Source organism: Gossypium hirsutum, chromosome D11 (genome assembly GCF_007990345.1).
Source record: "Gossypium hirsutum isolate 1008001.06 chromosome D11, Gossypium_hirsutum_v2.1, whole genome shotgun sequence".
Classification (NCBI taxonomy): domain Eukaryota; kingdom Viridiplantae; phylum Streptophyta; class Magnoliopsida; order Malvales; family Malvaceae; genus Gossypium; species Gossypium hirsutum.
The window spans coordinates 3,522,163-3,543,769 of NC_053447.1; the positions used below are offsets into that span (position 1 = coordinate 3,522,163).

The 21,607-nt window shown below is 33.9% G+C and overlaps 3 protein-coding genes across 5 annotated transcripts; 1 reads left to right on the forward strand and 2 right to left on the reverse strand.

Annotated features, from left to right (window-relative positions):
- Nucleotides 1–2,894: 2,894 nt before the first annotated feature.
- On the reverse strand, nucleotides 2,895–3,877 carry LOC107912055 (ethylene-responsive transcription factor 2). The gene has a single exon (XM_016840096.2). The coding sequence runs from the start codon at nucleotides 3,769–3,771 to the stop codon at nucleotides 2,974–2,976; it is 798 nt and encodes a 265-aa protein (XP_016695585.1). The 5' UTR covers nucleotides 3,772–3,877; the 3' UTR covers nucleotides 2,895–2,973.
- Nucleotides 3,878–7,028: 3,151 nt separating this feature from the next.
- Nucleotides 7,029–7,991, forward strand: LOC107912054 (ethylene-responsive transcription factor ERF107). The gene has a single exon (XM_016840095.2). It carries the CDS (start codon nucleotides 7,119–7,121, stop codon nucleotides 7,773–7,775), a length of 657 nt encoding a protein of 218 aa, XP_016695584.2. The 5' UTR covers nucleotides 7,029–7,118; the 3' UTR covers nucleotides 7,776–7,991.
- Nucleotides 7,992–11,749: 3,758 nt separating this feature from the next.
- On the reverse strand, nucleotides 11,750–18,812 carry LOC107912052 (protein ARABIDILLO 1). Of its 3 annotated transcripts, XM_041105550.1 has the most exons (14): nucleotides 18,580–18,811; nucleotides 18,424–18,466; nucleotides 16,567–17,939; nucleotides 16,200–16,358; nucleotides 16,048–16,131; nucleotides 15,835–15,966; nucleotides 15,186–15,313; nucleotides 14,877–14,967; nucleotides 14,159–14,253; nucleotides 13,651–13,714; nucleotides 13,213–13,388; nucleotides 12,781–13,008; nucleotides 12,386–12,470; nucleotides 11,750–12,285 (listed from the first exon to the last, which is right to left on the reverse strand). In XM_041105550.1, the coding sequence occupies exons 3-14, from the start codon at nucleotides 17,917–17,919 to the stop codon at nucleotides 12,112–12,114; spliced, it is 2,769 nt and encodes a 922-aa protein (XP_040961484.1). In that variant the 5' UTR covers nucleotides 17,920–17,939; nucleotides 18,424–18,466; nucleotides 18,580–18,811; the 3' UTR covers nucleotides 11,750–12,111. The 3 variants fall into 3 exon arrangements, with proteins under 3 accessions (XP_040961484.1, XP_016695581.2, XP_016695582.2); XM_016840092.2 differs by lacking the exon at nucleotides 18,424–18,466 and having other exon boundaries at nucleotides 18,580–18,812; XM_016840093.2 differs by lacking the exon at nucleotides 18,580–18,811 and having other exon boundaries at nucleotides 14,877–14,964; nucleotides 16,567–18,573.
- Between the last annotated feature and the right edge of the window lie 2,795 nt (nucleotides 18,813–21,607).

The following is a 21,607-nucleotide window of genomic DNA, read 5'->3' on the forward strand; positions in this document are numbered from 1 at the left end:
GTTGGCCTTGGTAGCACAGTTGAATTTGGAGCTAGCTCAACTTGATGTTAAGACAGCTTTCTTGCATGGTGAGTTAGAAGAGGAGATCTATATGACTCAGCCCGAAGGATACACAGATGCTGGTGGTAGAAATTGGGTTTGTAAGCTGAACAAATCGCTATATGGATTGAAGCAATCCCCGAGGCAGTGGTACAAGCGATTTGATAGCTTTATGAGAAGGCAGAAGTACACAAGAAGCAAATATGACAATTGTGTATATTTGCAGAAGCTGCATGACGGATCTTTCATTTATCTACTCTTGTATGTTGATGATATGTTAATCGCTTCGAAGAGCCAAAATGACATAGATAAGCTGAAGGCTCAGTTGAATCAAGAGTTCGAGATGAAAGATCTAGGTGAGGCTAAGAAGATTCTCGGCATGGAGATAAGTAGAGATAGACTGAGAGGCAAGCTCTGTTTAAATCAGAAGCAATATCTGAAAAAGGTATTACAATGTTTTGGTGTAAATGAAAACACAAAACATGTAAGTACCCCACTTGCTTCTCATTTGAAACTTAGTGCTCAATTATCTCCGAAAACTGAAGAAGAAAGAGAATATATGGCGAAAGTCCCATATGCTAATGCAGTTGGGAGTTTGATGTATGCGATGGTGTGTACGAGGCCTGACATTTCACAAGCTGTTGGAGTTGTGAGCAGGTATATGCATGATCCTGGAAAAGGACATTGGCAAGCTGTGAAATGGATTCTACGGTATCTTCGAAAAACCGTAGATGTTGGTTTAATTTTTGAACAGGATGAAGCACTTGGTCAGTTTGTAGTTGGATATGTTGATTCCGACTTTGCTGGTGATTTAGATAAACGTCGTTCAACTACGGGGTATCTGTTTACTCTTGCGAAAGCCCCAGTGAGTTGGAAGTCTACCTTACAGTCTACAGTAGCTGTGTCTACTACAGAGGCAGAATATATGGCAGTTACAGAAGCTGTTAAGGAGGCTATTTGGCTTAATGGATTGTTGAAAGACTTAGGAGTTGTTCAAAGTCACATAAGTTTATATTGTGACAGTCAGAGCGCTATTCATTTAGCGAAAAATCAAGTCTATCATTCAAGAACCAAGCATATCGACGTAAGATATCACTTTGTGCGGGAAGTCTTTGAAAAAGGAAAAATTCTACTTCAGAAGATTCCGACAGCAGATAATCCCGCAGATATGATGACCAAGGTGGTAACAACAATCAAGTTTAATCATTGTTTGAACTTGATTAACATCCTGAGAATTTGAGCACCTTCAGGTGTATGGCGCTCGAGAGTGCATTTGTAGGCACTACAAAAGATAGCTTTATCGAATTTGGGGAGTTGAAGGAAGTGTGTGAAGATGTGATTATCCTAATCAAATCTTCAAGGTGGAGATTGTTAACATTAATGGGAGACAACATTAATGGCAAACAATACAAAGTGGTGCAAGTTTAGCACCCTAAAGTTGACTTTGAAAAAGTGGCATGGGATAATTTTTTTTGGTCCTTGAGATAATGGGCTATTTATTGTTTGGTCCTTAAACCTCAACTATAAATAGGCCTTCTCATTTCTCATTTCAATTCATCCCAACCAATCTTTCTCTCTTAGTTTTCTCTCTTCTCCCATTTGAGAATTCTTAAGGAATTCTATTTGTTTGTAATACTTTGGAGATAGTAAAGTTATCATCTGGTGTTAGTGCCCGAGGACGTAGGTATAATTTACCGAACCTCATTAAAACTCTTGTGTTCTTTCTTGTCCTATTTTTCTTTCAATATTTGAGGGTATAATAGTAGTATTTAATTGTGCTATTAAATTACTATAGAAGGGATATTCTGTCTAAGGAAAGACTTGGTATTTAAGAGATCCATGTGATCCACCTCTCTTTCCTGGGAATTGAACTTTGTGTGATTTTTTAGTACAATAATTTACACGCTTCCGACCCTATTGGAACAACATATATAATATATAAATTCTGGGTTGAATTTTTCGGAGCAGAATTTTGTTCTTTTTTTCTTCTTCTTTTCAGATTTAATCCCTTTCATAACACTAATTTCATAGTTGACTGCAATTAAGCGTTGGGTTTTTACAAAGTTTTGTTCTTCCCATATGGCTCCCATTTTCAAAATCCAAATTCTAACTATACATATATGTATTCAACAACAATGATTTTCTCTGTTTTTTTATTTAAAGCCGACATCTAAATATCTATAAAAGTACTTTTGTTAACGTAATTGAACTTATTTTTTACATTCTTATAGCAATCGATTTTATCGTTCATTCATCGTATTTTAAAATATTTATAAGATCAGACATAGTGGACAAGTACATGATCTTCATGTTATCTTTGCAATTTGTTTATCAACCTTAAAATAAATAGAAAACATCTATGTTAAATTTTGCATATAATTTTGGTAACTTATAATAAGCTACATGTCTATATCCCTAACATTATCACATCTCTCTTTATTTTCTTAAGTTTATTCCTACATCAACTCATAAATTGTCTTTGGTTAATTAACTTATGATGGGGATATGTAATTATTATATTTTTTTGGTTAATTATTATATTTTGTGTGTGTGAAATTGTGATTCATGTGATGTAATTATTGCATTTTTGTTGATAAAAGCACAAAGCTATAGTTTTAATTAAGTGGCTCCAATTTCTTACTTCTCATTGCCATTATTCATTATTTGGTAAATTATGGCAAGTAATGCTCCACTTTATCCACCCAAACTAAAATGCATGTGACCCTTCATAGATTTTTTTTTTCATATAAGAGATTACACCTAATAAATTTTTTATCAAAAACATTCGGTTCAAAGGTTTTATTTATCCTCTCAGAGAAAAAAAAAGCAAAGGCAAAAAAAAAAAAGTGCACTCATAAGTTAATGGTTCTGTCTATTACTACTTTTCATGCTCTTAGTACGTACAGCAGATCAACAGATAAAAGATAAGAAATTTTAATTCACCAATAACTGTTCTCCAAGTGGCATTAGGCCCATTTGATGTCCCAATTGAAACACAGTCAACTCCATGTCTCTCTCTAACTCGGTTTGTTTAGTAACCAAACTTTTCTGTCTCTTAGGCGAAGGTGTATTATACGAAGAAGGCTCATTTTCCCGACGCTTAGCCGTGATTCTGACGGGTGCCGGCTCATTGTTGCCGATCCTGTGCGGGAAATTAAGCAAAGCCCTGGAACCACGCATTTTGAAAGCCGCTCGGTCATAAGCCAAAGCAGCTTCCTCGGCGGTCTCGTACGTGCCTAGCCAAACTCTTGCCCCGTTCCTAGCTGAGTCTCTTATCTCCGCCGCGAATTTCCCCCACGGCCTTTGCCTTACTCCTCTGTAATGCCTCCCCTTAGCTACTCTTTGATTCCCATTCCTAAAGCACTTTTCTTGTTTTCCCATAAAAAAGGCGGTTTCGTTTTCACTGCTTATTCCCATGAAAGCAGTTCCGAATAACATTTGAGTTGTTGCAGCAGCTACGGGTTGAGTCGACCCGATGGAGTTCACTTTGATTACTGGTGTCAACACCTCAGGCTCGTCTTTAATGGCAGTTGGCAGCGTTGAATCGGAAGGAGACCATCCAAAATTAAGAGCTTCGTGAAGGGAGTTGTATATAAGCATGTCCTCAGAGTCATCGACTTTCAAGGGCAAATCGCCCCATCGTTCCGTCAGGCAAGAGTTAAGACAAGTAAAGCTTGGACTTCGAGGATATTGATGAGAAAAGCTATACTCACACAGACTAATCTCGTTCATTCTATGCAATTTACGATTTGAGATTTGGCTTCGATCCAATACCAAATTTGTAAGCAAAGAACACCAAATACGAAAAGAAAGAAACTAATAAGGGACTTAATTTAGAAAGAGAGAGGGGGATATTTATAGAAGGAAAAAAATAAAGTGAGATTAATTAATTGGTAACTAAAAATTGGGAATATTTTAGAGATTAATATATTTAATTTTAATGTAATCTAATTAAAATATAATTACAATTATTATAAGTGTAAAAATTGTGAAAAATGTTTTGAACGAGAAAAAAAAGTTCAATATAAAAAAAATTAACTCTAATATTTATATTCTCATCAATCGATGTCACTCAATAAAAATAACATCATATAATTTAATATCCATGTATAAACACTAGAGGTGATCATGGGCCGGGCCCAGAAAATTTTTTTGGCCCGGACTCGACCCGAAATATGGGCCTAAAATTTTGTCCAGGCCCGGTCAGGGAAAAAATTCCTAAGCCCGAGCCTGGACCTTTTTTTTTAGTAAACACCAAAATTGTATAAAAAACCTGCAAAATATAATCAACCAACCAGAATATCCATACATTAACCGATTAACATATTTAATTTTATAACAAAATATAAATTGTAAGCTAAATTAAATTTTCAACAATTATAAAGGAAGTATCCTAAAAAGCAACCAAAGAAACATCATCCTCATCGTCCTTTTTGCAACCAATTTATTATATTCGGAAATGTATTTTAAAAATAAAAAAAAGTATTTTAAAAATACTTTAAAATAAAAAATATATTTATTATATATATTTATTATATAAATACTAAATGTCTAATGGGAAATGGGGAAATGGGAAATGTATTTTAAAAATAAAAATATATATTTATTATATATTCGGGTCGGGCCAAGGAAAGAAAGTTTTGCCCGAGGCCCGGCCCATTTTCTAAACGGGCCTTATTTTTTACCCAAACTCATATTTCGGGCCTATATTTTTACCCGAACCCTCCCATATTTCGGGCGGGCCGTTAGACCTGGCCGGGCTGCCCTACCCATGATCACCTCTAATAAACACATATATGATGTATGCACATAAGTAGCTTTGAAATAACATCATCTAATTTAATAACTATGTATAAACATCATCTAAAATTATTCATAATATTTTAGTGATATTAGATTTTAATTTATTATTAAAATTAATCATAATTTTATGATTTACTTAAATATAATAATAAAATGATTATGAAATTTGTAAAAGTATGCAAGTGGGCAAATTGGGAGTGAAGGGGCATTAATTCATGTGACACGTGAGGGATACTGGATTGGATGAGAGAAATTTAGTTTGTAATGGTTAATGGATTGGGGAATGATATCACTCTGCATTTAGGACCGGATACGTATACCTCTTCATGTTCGGGTCGAGTTAAGTTCGAGTTGAGTCTTGATAAAATTTTAAACTCGTTTAATAGGTTTGGGCTCGATTCGGCATGAAAAATGAATTTAAAATTTTACTCAAGTTCGGCCTAAATAAAAATACTAAAATTTGAGTTCGATCGTATTAAATCTTTTATATTATTTATATATTTTAAAAAATATATATTACATCAAACACTAAAAATATTAAAATAAATGTTTCTCGACAGATTGAAAATAAAATTTTAAAAATATTTATACTTAGATAACAATAATACATGTGTAACTTAACAAGCTAATGTTTCTAAAATAGTAGCAAAATTAATAATAAAATAAAGGTTATACAATATTCAAATAATAACAATAAAATGTTAATAATATAATAGTGAAATAATAGTAAAAAAGTGAGAAAAAATAGTAGCAAAACAGTAAAAAAATAACTTTTTTTTTTATAAATTCAGGTTAGACTCGGGTTAAAAAAATCTTATTTGAGGCGCGAACTATTTCCTAAAAAGACATCTTTTTTCTTTCTTTCTTTTTTTTTTTTTTGCCTATACTCATGGGTTATATTTCGCTTTGTGGTCTTTGAGCATTGAAGCTCATAGTTTAGTTACCGACACAAAGAGGCAACTTTAATTCATCAGTACGAGAACAAATAACCGTTATACACTCACGTCAAAGGTCAAATCTTAAGCACTCAATGATTTATACAATTACCATAACTTATTTGCAAGTTTGGGATGAAGCAGCAATAATAAAAGCTAGAGAATCACATTGCTTTGCAACTGGTCATTTTAATGATGAAGCTGTCAAATAAAATGACAAGAACCTTTACGAGAGTTAGTTGCCAGTGGAGCCCTCCAGGCTCCCAAGTAATCCAGTTGCACACTGTTCTTTGTCTCCCAATTTGTCGCCACTGTTAACCCCCCAATACATCCCCCCCTTTATGCTCACACCACAGCTACGGATGCATTGCCTCACACAAGTTGGAAGGTCCCCCAACACACAAAGATACAAACATGAACAATCTTTTTTTGCCTAGTACCAACTTGGAACTCGCCTTTAAAGGGGTCCCCCATTTTTTATTATTTTATAATTAATTTGCCTAGGATAAGATCATCCAATTTCCAGCACACAACTTTGTGTGAAAAGAAACCAAAGCCCGTGTGCACAAATATCCTCTCTTTCTCTCCAAACACTGGGTAAAACAAAAACAACAATAAATTTCAGGTGAGACCCACGCTGTGTTTAGTTCCAGAGTCATTGCAAACTTTTTGGGTAAACTACACCTTAGGTCACTAGAATATTAGTATGTTTATATTTTGATAACTCAACTTTAAAAAGTTAAAAACTGATTACTAAACAATTCGAAATTTTCATTTAAATCACTGGGCTATTAAAATCACAGTTGTATGGCCTTCTTTGCCCACACTCCATGCAACAATCAAAAGCTCATCTTCTCGTTCTCTTTTACAATTCATTTTTTCTTCATGAAATAGCTTTGAATGTCATCAATCTACGAACTAAAATCTAAATAACTTTCTTCTCTGATTTCTAATACTAACCGTTAAATCAACTTGGACTTAAAGTATGGTCGTTTATTCATTGATGGGTATTGATCTACCATATTGATTGTCAAATCGTAACTTTACTTGAAGCTTGATAGCCGGACTGTTCAAAAACACTTAATAGTTTAGTGACTTAAATAAAAATATTTGAATAGTTTACTAACTTAAATGAAAACTTTTAAATAGTTTAGTGACTATTTTATAATTTTTTAAAGTTAAATGATCAAAACGTAAACTTACTAATACTTTAATGACCTTAGGTGTAGTTTTCCCAAAGAATTTTGAATATTTTCTTTCCAATTTTCCTGTATATAAATATATTATATTCTAACCCAGTGCCGCTTCCATTTATTAATTCTTGAAAAAGTTTTCAAGGAAATGACCAGCGTTGAAGAATCAACGACACTCGATTTCATTCATCAGCACCTCCTTGGAGACTTCCCTTCGGCTGATGCTTTTATAAGTAGCCTTGATTTTGGCCTCTCTCAACTACAAAATTACCAGGTTCCCGAACTTTATCAACCTCACTCTCCCGTATCTGACCCGAATTGCCGAATCCCTGAAATCTTCAGCCATGACGTAAAACCTGAGGTTGTTGAGCTGGAATCTCCGAGTGTGTTCATTTCAGGGTCGAAAATGGAGCAGAAGGTGTTGGTTTGTGAAGAGAGGAGGCATTACAGAGGGGTGCGGAGAAGGCCATGGGGCAAGTTTGCTGCAGAGATCCGAGACCCGACCAGGAAGGGACGTCGGGTTTGGCTAGGTACTTTCGATACTGATGTCGATGCTGCCAAGGCTTATGATTGTGCAGCATTTAAAATGAGGGGGCAGAAAGCAATACTGAATTTCCCACTGGAAGCTGGACAGGCTACTCCACCAGCCACGACTTGTAGGAAAAGGGGAAAAGAGAAGGGAAATAAGTCGCCGGAAAGTGACGTCATGTCACTAGTTAGTAGTGAGCTAGCTTCGGCGGTGGTGAAGGAAGAAGAGGATAAGCCTATTGATGGTCAGAATATCACCTGTCACCATTATAATTAGAAGTAGATAACATGATAGATAATGTGAATACGGTAAGCTGTTAAAAGGAAGGCATTTAAATCACGCAACATCAAAAAATGTATATTTATAAGTCTAGTTATTGAGTTGCTTTGCAAGTTCAGTTGGAATTTGATCAGTGCCATCAATGAATGCTAGTACTTACTGCAAACTGATGTACAGACATCAAGGAATTTGAATGCGATTTTATTTTCGAAACCCCTTGTTCAACTGTATTGAATTAAAGTGTAGATATTTTATAATTTAATCAAATAAATCGAATTAGAAGGGACATATTTTATGATTTAATCAAATGAAATTGAATTTTAATTGGGTTGATATGTGTTTTAAAAGCCCTTTTTGATATGTGTTTTAAAAGCCCTTTTTAAAGACTTAAAAGTGTCAATTAACTTATTTAGAATTTAAATTTTAATATTTACTCACTCATTTTTTATTATCATTTCTCAAGATAATTTCCTATGAAAAAAAATGATTTTTATTTTTATCATCGTTTACAATCATTCCAGTTATGTAATATATTGCGTTGAGTTATAATAAAATCGGTTTTCTACATCTTATAATGTTTTTTTAAGGTTATATCGACAGAAATTACTCTTTACTGCTATTATTGAATGTTATTTCCTTTTTGTTCCGAATTGTATAGTTCCATGATGAAACAAATGGATTAATTTTTTCCTTACCAAGAAAACTAAAAAGATTTCAAGAGATGCAAGATGAAATTAAAGGGAAGACTAAACCAAGTCAACCCAAGCATTTAATTAGTTGAAATTAAAAGCAAGCTTTATGTCGAAATCAGACCATAATACCATGTAGCACTGTAAATATTTTAGCCATAGGGGTGAATGAAATTCCAAGGAGAAAGTGATAGAATAGAGGCAACAAGTTGCATGCAGCAAACTAAGGAAGGGGGACCCCTAAATAATGCAGTTGCCGGAGTTTTGTCACCATGTGCGTTTCACAACCCAATCTATAAAGATGGATGGATGGTGCATTATTAACCAGTTGTAAAGGATAGAGATGGACAAAAAAAGCTAAAAACCAAGTTGCAAACCAAACAAAAACTGAACTTTTTACGCAAAGACATTAATTAAAGGGATATAATTAGTACTATCATCGTCGTCATCCAGCCTTCATTCAGATGATCTCATCAATTTTAACATTTAATAATTGGGTGTCTCCTTTTCCAAATTCAGAGGTTGCCCAACTTGCTGTATTGTGGATTGGTCGGGTCTGGGGCTAGCTAGGCCAGCTTTCCATATAATTCAAGTTTACATAACAGGCATGCAAAATGTGATTTAAGCATCGACAACCTTTTTTTTTCTCAAAATTATGACATTCTTTATATTAAAAAAAATTGAACTCGACTTATTGGTCATGAGTTCATTTTTTTTAAAAATAATTGGGTTTTGAATTATCATTGTACTAAAAAATTAAAATAAAAAAATACCTTCCTTATATTCGAGACTAGATTAATGGGAACAATATACAAGATTTATCTATGGGTTAAGTTAATATTCGAAATTAAAAGTTGTTCTAAATTCGAGTTCAAATTAGACTTGTTGATGAATAAAGTAGTTCACCTATTCAATAAATTTAGTGGAAATTTAAATTAAATAAATTTTAAAATATTTTTATATAAATTTAATTATAATATATATAATTAATATAAAATTATATTTATGCCTATTAATATAAAAATGTAACTTTTTACATTTTATTATTTTTATACACTACAGCAGGTTATTTGGATGGTCCAAATCAAGGTTGAAATTTTTTTTTGGAATAAAGATACAATTTAACCCATAAATGCCTCTAGTTTGAATTCAAACCAACCCAATATCCATTTCGCTATTTATTATTTATATATTATTAAATTTTGAGACAGATCACCTGGGCATGAATAGTTTGTATGCAAGCAACAAGCAACAAGCCAACAACCACATAATTTGATGGTATATTATTAGCATGGGGGGGGCACAACCCAACTATGATATTTTAGAGAACATATGCCATACTGATGGTTCATATGCTGGTGCATGTTCTTCGCTTCTAGCCTGCATATATCATAGCTTTTCATATCAGAATAACAATCACTCTCATCTTATGTGACAAAGTTCGTTGTTCCAACTACATTTATCAGTATTATACACTTCACAATGGTTTTTTTTTTAATCATCGAATGTGCCTTCTTATTTTTCATATAATAATGATAATAAATTTTTGATACACCGTACAATAAAGGAGGAGTATAGAAGAGAAGAGAGTGGTTATTTTGGACGTCGATTTATGCAGTCGAGGTGGAAAGCTGGAGGTTATGAAGAGTGGTGATGAAGATAATGTAAAGGTTGAGGGCTGAAGAAGTGTTGACAAAGTGTAGGCTTAGTATTCTAGAAGGGTTGATCTTTTTTTCATCGTTCCCGGAAGTATTTATAGGTAGGAGTTCCGTGTAAGATGATGTTAACGTGTTGGACTTGCCATCTAGTCATCATTACAAAACACATGGAAGGGATATTTTCAATAAGATAAGGATATTTATGACAAATAGTTGAGCTTACGTGGTGTTTGGTGACCAACAACTTCGTGTTTCCAATGAAGATTAGGTCATCCATTACCCGGGTAGGCATCTCGAAAAGCTCATAGGTGACCTCTCGATCTGTTGGTGGTAGGCTTATCGTTCAGGTGCCTTCTTGGCTTGCCATATGTCTCGACGCGAATGGGGTATAACAATATTCTCTCTCCTCTGAGTCGAGAGGAGGGTTATAAAATTACTTTTCTGGAGATGCTTTGATATGATAGCTTCCTCTTTTCCAAGTTGTTCTGGATGGTGACTTTATTTTATGATGAAACATTATATCTAAAGTTAGATTAATTTATCTCGATGCATAAGTTTCAACTTTCAAATAAGTAAAATTCCGTGTTTAGATTCGAGAGGATTGAGTCCTAACGTATTGGGTTCTAATTTTCTTCGTTGAATCTAATAATCGCGAATGCTCTTTAATAAAAAAAACACAAAAAGCTCATTGTCAGGAATTCAATACGTTGTGTCCTAACGCATTGGATATGACACGTTTTCTCAAGATGAAGATTTTTTTTTAAAAATAATAATAAAGGCAATATTCAATGTTTAGAATTTTGAAAAGTTGTGCCCTAACGTATTGGGCTGCGATTTCTTCATCTGGCTTACACATTTTTGAGGAGGTAAAATATCATGCCCTAACTCATTGGGTGTGATATTTTTTCTCTCCGAAATATGAGGTTCTTAACGGGTAACTTGTTTTATATAAGTTTTTTTTACAAAGGATCGTATTTTAAATCTCTTTAAAGTTTCTAATTTTTGACATTAAGATATTAAATAATCAATTAGGTACCAATTTTTGGGCGTTACGAGGGTGCTAATCCTTCCTCATACGTAACTAACTCCCGAACCTATTTTTTTGAATTTCGCAGACCAAAAGCATTGTTTTAATAAATCTAAACCGTTTATTAAAAATAATCATTTTACAAGGTAACCCGATCACATCTCGTCAAAAAAAGATTGGTGGCGACTCCTATTTTCGTTTTTTTTTTCAAAAACCAAGTCGACCCCGTTTTCAAAAAAAATAGTGTCAACAGTTAGTATTATTAATTAATTATGAATTTTCATCAAAGCAACCCTAAAACATATAATTAAACATAAAAAAATCTAACATCTATCTTTAAATACCAAAATATATAACTTCACCCCAATATAAACACTTTTTACTATAATAATGCAACATACTAACGAAATCAAGTAAGACGGTTTTTTACTATAATAATATGCACATTTATTACCTCTGCAAATACTACGATTTTCTTCTACTTGGGAGAAGAAAAGTTCTTAAAATATCAGCCTCCCCCCCTCCCCCCCAATACATACATACATACATACATACATATCTTAGTCCAATGATTGCGAAAAGACTGCAAACTATATGTATATTTTAAAAAGGATGGAACTCTTCTATTGTGATAGTATTATTGTTCATTTCTCCCTCCTTTTTGCATTTGGTTTTTTCAGGTTATTAAAGGGAGAAAGAATCCTCCCTCTCCTGTAGTGCCAGACCTCATTAACATCTGTATAATGATCTACATGAACATGCAGGCCTCCTTTTTGTTTTCTTACACAAAGTAATGGAGGGTGATACAATTACAAACGCCAAAGATCGGTTATCCTTGGGGAAAGCCGAGGGGGATAAGGTGGCCTGTAGCCTGCTCCAGCCACCTGGTTCAGCTCTGAACAAGATTGTACAATTCAGAAAGAACTATAGTATTTGTATAATGTATCCATTCCTCACAACTAACTTGAGACTTCATGGTGGTTCTCAAGGTTCCGAAGTACAATTTTAGTGAAAATTTTGGCTTGAATAGGGGCTGTTGATGCAGCAGCAGTAGCACGTAAGACCCTAGCTGCTCCTGCTTTCTGAAGGAGGCATGAATGGTGCATTGCATGCCGTCCCCCGGGCATCGTAAACTGCAGGGAAAAAGCATTCTTAAGTTGTTGTAGCATTTTATTAATTGAATTCAAAATATAATCATTTTTAGTAAAAAGGAGAGGGAGAATAGGTGCTTGCCTGTAAAAGAGCAAATGCAGAACAGGACTTTCGTATGGAAGAAGGGTCTCTTAACATTCTCACATATCTGTCAATCTCAGCTCCGCTGAAGAGGCACGTAAAGGAAAGTGATAGATAACATATTAGAACACATAGATAATTCTGAAGGTAATAACTATGAAATAGAAAAGGTAAGAACCATGAGAAGTGGCAAGTGCATGCAAATATCATATGTTCTACAAGCAATGCGGATTTTGGATAGTGTTAGAGACTTGATTAAAATATTAAATAGATTAATAGTATATGCAATTAGTACAAACACTAGCTGTTACTTCTTAAATCTTACTACCAAAAATAGATACGAAATCATCGGTTTCATCTTTAGAGTATAAAATACTAATGTTGAAAAACCAAACCTGCATCTTAGATGCCCTGCTTCAGGTATTCTTATGGCTTCTGCTATCTGTGCCAAAGCTGTGGGGACTAATGTTGCAGCAGCAGCATTAAAGGTTTGTGGTTCATAAAATGAGCTCACAAACTCTTCGACATGTTTCAAGGCCATCCTTCCAACCCCATCTATGTTCAGACTCTTTGAACTGCCCTGTGATGAAGGCGAAGGCCCCACTGGCACCGCTGAGTCTATTCTGTAAATTGATAAGCCAAAATTTACACCTCAAAAGTAAATTTTAAAATCAATGCCATTTATTTACCAAATATTAATTAAGATTCTTTTATCTTCATATTTAGTTCTCTTCAAAGCAGTCTCATAACATTTTTCCCATGAAAAATGTGCCTTCATATTAGCCTTTGCCTATTCATGATAACTTTCAGAAAATGGTTTGACATACCTCCCATCAAACATGTAAACCAAGGCCAATGCAGCCATAAAACGTGCCATTTTTGAATTTGATGAAGAGCATAGATGAACAAGGGGTTGAACTCCGTCATCTTGTATTATACGAAGAGCATTATCACGATAAAAAGCCAAATTCCAGAGAGCTCCGGCAGCGGTCTCATGGACATCCTGAAAATCAAACAAATACCAAGGCCTTACCATGCAGTTAAGTTCAACAACTTATGAATGGTCAGCCCAGAGGAATGCATATTGCACTTTGTTACAAAAGATGCATTAGTAACATATCAACAATGAAAGGAATTAAGGCAAATGCACTAGAGCTGACAGATAGTGAGTATTCACAAAAGAATTACAATATGTAAGGAACATCATCTTGAACTAATTTTGAGAAAAACGGCTCATTTGAGAGAGTCGAGAGTGAAAAACTTACTTCAACATCTGAGCTGGCTAACGCAATAAGTGGAGCTATACCACCTTGTCGTCCAATAGCAGTGCTGCACGAATATAAAATATATCAATATGTATCATAAATTGCAAGGAGATGCCTTCTTTAAGAAATCTGACACTAATATATCAAAAAGACCATTTATAACAAAAAGAATAAAGAGATTGACTTTTTCAGTTTGACATAATGTTAAACTACTAAAGCCTAAATAATTGTAGACCAAAACATTCTGTTGAGACATGGAACACATGAGATGAGTTAAAAGCAGAGCTTAAGGTTTATACATGTACTAAATGCTTCAAATTATAAACTAAACAGCATGAACAAGGCCATCATCACTTCAATTTGGTTACGCCGAAATATCTTGATATGATGTTATATAGTACCAAAGAAAAGAGGAACATATTTCACCTAAGAACCATTTATACAAATATTATTTCATAATTTAAACATTGAACAATTAAAGCAAAGAAGTTTCAGTTTCCTAGTACACCTGTTAGTTTCAGATACTGACAATCCCCAAAGAGCACCTGCAGCTCTTTCTTGAAGACCTTGGGAAGCATCTAAGCTAGATTGAGCCAGGGCAACCTAATCATGCAAAATCAGAGTAAAATTTCAAAACCTGCAAGGAAGCTGATAGATAAATAATATATCTTTGCCAAAGCTACAACTGAGGTGAGGGTTATCAGTTAAAGCCCATAGAATTATAAACTTTCTTGTTCATAGTTTGTATAGGGGGCAGTTGCTAATGCTAATAGATTCATTAAGGCAAAGAGATTCATCAACATAAATTGCTCTCACAATATCAAACAATATCATCCTTGGGAATTCTTTGAAGAAACCTTCAACAACCCCTCAATTCACACCAAGATATCCATTCATGAGTGAAAAGCAGAATCAAAATGGTTTATGAACGGAAAGAACAATGAGAAAAATCTGGTCAATATTCAAAAGAACTATGTGTTGCTACCTGAAAGAACTATGTGTTGTCAACAATATTGGATCACATTGTTGGTATTACAGTAATTATAACTGCAAGCTGCATAGGAATTACCATGGGCGTGCTCTAACCAGGGATATGATCAAATGAAGACCAACAAATATGCAAAACTTGAGATAATTGCTTTTTTGATCCATCAGATGTAAAATAAAACAGCATAATAATTACTTGAAAGATGAAATAATAAGATTTATCATGCACTTAACCATACCAGTGCCTCAACACCACCAACTGCTGAGATTGCTTCTCGATTTTTGTCATCAAATGACAAATTCCATAAAGCACCAGCCGCTTCCTGCCTGCTTTTATTAGATATGAAAAGATAAAATGGCATTTCCAAGGATGGAGTTATGAGTCAGGACATAGCTTAATACATCCAATTACAGTCTCTGTAACATTTTGGGTAAATCCCAAGAGCCTAGGTAAGTGATAATGAAAACACGATAAATTGCCATCTCCTTAAGTACATTCTAGAAGTGGCTATTATTAAACCCGGAAATATAAAAGTAAAATAGATTACCTTATGCCTTCATTTTGGGAATAAGTAAGTTGCACCAATGCTTCCAATGCACCTGCTTCTTGCCCAATAGCAGCATTATTGCTGTTGCTATCCCCATGAGCAGCCAAATTAGCCAGCGCACGAGCAGCCTAGACAAGAGGAGGAGAAAATCTTATTTGACCAGAAAAGTTGAAGATCATCTGCTATATCATTTATCAATCCACAGGATAATTTAAAAACCAAATATGACAATTTTCCTTGTCTTGGAACTAAAAATCTTGATAAAAGAATATCGTTATTACATTCTTCTATACCATGTTGGATAAACATAGAGTAGAAGGAGCTATAACCTTTATACATTCTAAGTGAATATTAGATACACATTCAATTGTAAATGCAAAGATAATCTGAACTTCAGGGCCTCAGTTCTAAGTTACTAATAACTATATCACCTTAGTATGCATGACATAAATAGTCTTGGTCAATGCTTTAATCATCTCGTAGTTCTCATTAATGCAGATCCATAATCTTTCAAAAGGGCTTCTAAAATATCTATTTATTATCCTAAAGTATATTGATCAATAACAAACTAACAAAAACAAAAACCATCCTCATCACAAAAATGATCATTGATGCTTCTCAATGTAAATAGAAAGGAAACCCAAAACACCTGCTCTTGCACTCCTTCAAATTTGCAAGTCCGAGCAAGCATTACCAAAGCATGGATACCACCAGCCAAAGCCACCTCCACGCTGCATTTTTCATCAGCTCCCAAATTTGCCAGTGCTCCAGTTGCACGTTCCTATCATTTAGAAAGGGCTCACAATTTATCTCAAGCAAGTTGACAAATATGTGTTGGAAGGAACAGTTAAGAGATACATACAAGAAGTACATCAGTGCTGGAAGGTGGCCATTTGAATATAAGGTCAACTAAAGCCTTTACACCACCTGCCTCTGCAATAGCACCCTGAAAAGGAACTGTGTTGAGTAAAGATAGCTATTTGGAAGATAATCAAGTTCTTCAGTTTTCACAACCTTATGTTCATCCCCTACAGAAAGATTCCACAGCCCTCCAGCAGCCTCTTCTGCCACTAATCTATTCGTTGATTTTGCTAAATTAGCAAGGATATCGATTCCTCCACTTTCAGCAACAGCTTTTGCAACTTTAGAATCAATGGACAAGTTTGCTATAGCCTGCATCCATAATGTGCAGTTTACAAGCAACTCATTAAATGAAGTGGAGCATTTTATAAGAGAATAATTTCTAAACAATATTTTGAGGTTTATCATCTAACTTCAATCCTGGTAACTTCTAAACTTCCTTATATTCTGTGAATTATAAAGAAGGGTTTTTTTGTTCTTCTGGTATGTAATATATTCTCATAATGGAGGCAATGCATACTTTAGCTGCTTCAGACTGAAGGACCTCCTGACAAGATCTTGCAAGGTTCAAAAGCATCCTTATTCCATCTCCACATAAAATTGCCTCAGCTCTCTGGCAATGAACAGTGGCATCTTCATCATCAATGACTACAAAGGTTGCAACAGCAGTAGCTGCTCTTTCTTGAACTTCCTCCTGTGAACTCTGCAATAAACTGAGCAATACTGCTGCCCCTTGTGTGAGCCAAAAATCATCAAACTCCTTCAGGTTGTTTTCAGCAATACGCAGAAGTGAATGTGAAATGGCCCATTCAATCCAAACAACAACCTCATCCAAGTTTTTATCTCCATTCCTTATTTCCTTCCAATGCTGAAACACATCAGTAACACTTTCTAAATTGTCAGCGAATAATGATGCTACTCCCTTGACAATGTCACTGAAAAGAGTAAGCAAAATTCTGCCTTTGTTATTATGCATTGTGTTTCTGTCAACTTCGCCTTCAAAAACTGGACAATTCAAGGCAATCAATACTTTCAAATTTCGGGACAATGACAGAAATCTTTTAATAGCACTAAGATTTACATCAGTTCTTGAGACATCTAAACCCACCAATTGAGGTAACCTACTCCAAACTTGTGCTACAGATCCCCATTTTAGGTTTCTCGTCCCAGCAACAGATAAAAATTTTAGGGAACTCAAGTTTCCAAGAGCTACTTCATCAATGTTGTCAGATTCCACAAACCCAAGTTCCATTAACTGCCTACAATGCTTAGCCAAAGCATTTATGGCATCTCCATTAGCTTCCTTAACACCTGACATCCAAAGCCTCCTCAATCTTGGGCAGCAATATGCAAGTGCTTTGATTGCATCACTGCTGATTCGCTCACAAGGATCTGGGCCAAGATGAATGCTCTCAAGCATCTCATGTCTTGCTGCTATCACAGAAAGTGCAGCATCAGTAATGTCACGACAAAAATCACTGCTTATTTCTCGAAGTTCCCTTGCTTGAAGACTAACTATTGCATCTGCTGAGCCTGCTGCAGGAAATTTAAGTCTCTGGAGATTCTTGCATCGCAAGGAGAGTGAGACTGCAGCTGCAGTATCAAATTTGTAAGACCGGAGGTCCAGTGACCCCCATAAACAGGGCAAAGAACCTAAGAGCCTAAATGTTCGACAAGTTGATGCCAAACTAGCTCGATCTCGATAATTCAAATAAGAGAAGAGCTGAATAACTGTATCATCAGGCAAGGTTGTCCAATCAACTCCACAAACTGTAGCTGAATTCAAACCTCCACTATCGAGTGTCTCCAAACTAATGTTTGTCTGATATTTTTCCTCACTATGTGAACATTTTTGCCTCACTCTTTCACTCATATCCTACAAGTTTTGGACCACTGCAAGCAAAGAAATAATATGACAAAATCACAGGTTCACTCAATAAGAACTCCAAATTCTCAAGGGAAAAAAATTCATAAGCTTGAACACAAGTAATCTTTCAATTGAAAAAACAATGAAAGAATTTCAATAAACAGGCTTCATTCTTTTCCCAAATATTACAGACCCAGCAAAGGAAAACCTCAAATTTCAAGTACTCATTTTCCCAGGAACTATAAAATAAACACTGAAACATGACGATCAATCTTGAATTTCAGTAAACAGATAAAATATCTGATCAAACAAGCTTCATTTTTCCCACCTCAAAACTACAGAACCCCATTAAAAAGAAGTCCTCAAATTTAATCAACATTTAGTAAAACAAGCATCATTCCGTCAATTCCCACAGACCCGGAAAGTCGATTCTCCAAAAATTCAACCCCAGCGCAGAAAAGAGAAAGAAAGAAAAATTCAAAGTTTAGCATAAAGAATCAATGAATATACCTTTGAGATAGCAGAAATTGGTGAAAAGGAAAATTCTGTGAAACTGAGGAGGAGCTCAATATATGTTATACATACATATATATAGGGTCATTAGTCATTACCCTTTGGCGTTTAAAATGTAAAAACAGCAGTTAAAGACAAGAAAAAAAAACTCACTTGTTGCGGCTCTGTCACTACTTTTTCTCATTGACGGTCAATGAAAGAAAGCAATGGTGGTTTTGATTCTACTGCTTCCTCGATTCTCCATTTTAATACTCGTTTTTTGGGATTTGTTCACACTAATCTAGTGTTAAAGATTGAATAGGCTTTTCTTAAGAAAAAAATGATAGTTTTTTTAATAGGGACTAATCAAGCTTAATGAGGTTAAAAAGTTGCTTTGAAGTTTCGAGTTACCATTTGGTAGATGTTGAAATTTTAATACTCAGATTCAGCAAATGTTGAACATTCCTTTTTTACACTTTGGAATGTGAACAATCACTAGTCCAGCATTACAATGGATTCTTGACTCGTTCAGGTTTGGTAAACGATCAGTAATAAGCTTTTTGTACTATACATGATTTGATATCACTAATCTCAGACAAGATTGTGAGAGCTACAGAAGGGATTTGGAGAGCGGAGCCTTCTTTATAGTCAAGAAATCAACCAAGCATTGTACACAACTACACATCCTTTTACTTGAGCGTTAATGGAGTTTACTATGATATCTAAGATCCTAGAAAACATATATACTTGCAATAGTATATTAGTATTTGAAGTAACTTTTTTTTTCAACAAAACTAACATTCATTAATTATACAAACATAATAAAGTTGTTGATTGCATAACTAAGTTAAATGAAGGTAAAATTAATCAACCGGTTATTCTGAATGATCCACCGCACTATATAGAAAATTTATTCGAAGATAATATTCAATAATCACTTGATGGATTACACTAACATTAAAGTTCCGCTAAAATATATTCTAAATTTATATTCTACCAAAAAAACTAACATCCATTAATTATAGATCCCTAAATAAGAAAGTCAACTCGGTCAAATAAATTCTTAATTTCATATAAATTATTTAAAATAACGCTAATAAGGATGTCCTGTCTATTAATTACCTTCTCAATAGATATGAAACAAATAATATATTGAAAGCTTCTTAATAAAGTCCTTCAATCGGTAACAAGAGGATAAAATAAATCATTTTCTTGAGTATGATTTTTAATGATAGTACCAATAAATACATCAAGCTCAACAATGATACGAGAAATATGTTGAATTTTAGCAAGTTGAAGCCCATCCCTAACATCGCATAGTTCAGCAGTCGTAGAGATATCAACAAATTCAGTGTAAATTCACTAAATGATTATTGAACTATTCTAAACTTTTTATTTAAATCATTGAACTATTTGAAAGTTTTTATTTAAAGTATTGAGTTGTTAAGTTTTTTTTTTAAATTGACTAACGAGCTCCAAGCAATAATCAGTATACTAGATTAGTACTCATCAATGAATAGAATAACATACATTGGATCTAAGCCTATTAGATGTTCAGTGTCTGAAATTGAAGAAGAAAGTTGTTTGGATTTTAATTAGTAGATTCATGACGTTTAAAGTTATTTCATAAAAAAAAAAGGGAAACATTCAATTGGTGCAGATGTAGCGAGTAGAAAAGATGTGATTTTAATAGCTCAGTAACTTAAATGAAAATTTTTTAACAGCCCAATAATTTAAATAAAAAATTTTGAATATTTAATAACTATTTTGTAATTTTTTAAAAATGAGTAACCAAAACATAGTACCCACAGACCTATGACAACCAGCTGGCCAATGCCCATTCTAGTCTCAAAGCAATCCCAGGATTTCCAAGGGAAGATCTATGACAATAAAGCTTGAATCATTCCAATGGAAGACAAAACCACTTGACATGAATAATTCTAGGAGGTCCTTTGGCTTTAAGGTGCAACGGAAAAGCCGAGAACTCGCCCGCGAGAGAGAGAACCTTAAGAATAACGGAGTCTTCATCATACGGCTTATTAAAGACGATAGCGTTTCTTGCTATCCAAATACTGCGAATGAAGGACAGTTTTTAGCTCTTGAACAGATCAGTCAATTCCGGGTAGAAATGTAATACAAGCTAAAACTATTTTGGGAAATAGCTGAAACAATGTCGGGAAGATGCAAAGAGCAATATTGAGTATAAGTTCACACTGATTACCATATATATATGAAGTTATTTGCCGAAACATCATCATCTCAGGTACTGGTAACTTCACTGCCTGCAGCAGAACAAAACACAATGTGAAACCATGTAAGAAAATTGCTAGGAACACAACCAAGTGCAGCTCAACAAGGAGCACCACTACTGAAAAAACAGTTGAGAGACGGAGAAGGAGAGTCGTTTAAAATTTTTAAATGAATTTCACCTCTCAGTTCTCAGTACAGTGATTTACAGACCATTAACAAAGTCATGCTTTGGAAAATAGAAAATTGGTTTGGGTTTGGGTTTTCCTCATTCATACTGCGTGGGCTAACCCACCTATTAGATTTAATGAGTCTTATGTTTTATTTCTGAAATAGCCCACAATTTGATTTAATTGTAGTAGGCTTGAATTTAACTAAATTTGAAACCCAAAATTCATCTAAATTTAAATACTTTTTTATTTCTAAAATTCTATTTCAACACCAAACAAAAATTGAATTTCTCAAACATATGATAACATAATTTTATGGAAATTTTTATATGTTATGTTTAATATAACTTGTAATTATTATAAAATATTATTTACAATAATTCGAAAAAAATTCCCATAACAAAACCTAAAATTTATATTTGTTAGAGTATTTTCTTTTAAACTTTATTTTTATCATCGTTGATTGATTAAGCGTGTGTTTGATAAACCATTATTAAATTTTATTTATAATCATATTAACTTTTTACTTAATATAAACTAAAAAATGTTGAATATGGTAAGTAATTAAATAACTACTTATCACTTAATATAGGAAATTTTAAAATAAATTGTTTCTTCATTTTATTAAAATATTATATTTAACTTTTATCCTAAACTATTCAAAATAAAATATGTAATACAATATCAATCAGATTAAAATTATGAAATAATAAATTTTCAAAAATCAAGATTTATTTTTATCACACAAAATAATTATATTTGGTACTTATAAAATTTAAAATTAA

Bases quoted from the DNA above. Each gene is read 5' to 3' on its own strand.
- LOC107912055 (XM_016840096.2), bottom strand. From the start codon at position 3,771: ATGAACGAGATTAGTCTGTGTGAGTATAGCTTTTCTCATCAATATCCT.
- LOC107912054 (XM_016840095.2), top strand. From the start codon at position 7,119: ATGACCAGCGTTGAAGAATCAACGACACTCGATTTCATTCATCAGCAC.
- LOC107912052 (XM_016840092.2), bottom strand. From the start codon at position 17,919: ATGAGTGAAAGAGTGAGGCAAAAATGTTCACATAGTGAGGAAAAATAT. The intron at 13,009-13,212 runs GTATGTCAAACC...ATCAATTTACAG, and splicing joins GTTTACATGTTTGATGGGAG to AATAGACTCAGCGGTGCCAG. The intron at 12,286-12,385 runs GCAAGCACCTAT...TTTTCCCTGCAG, and splicing joins CTGCATTTGCTCTTTTACAG to TTTACGATGCCCGGGGGACG.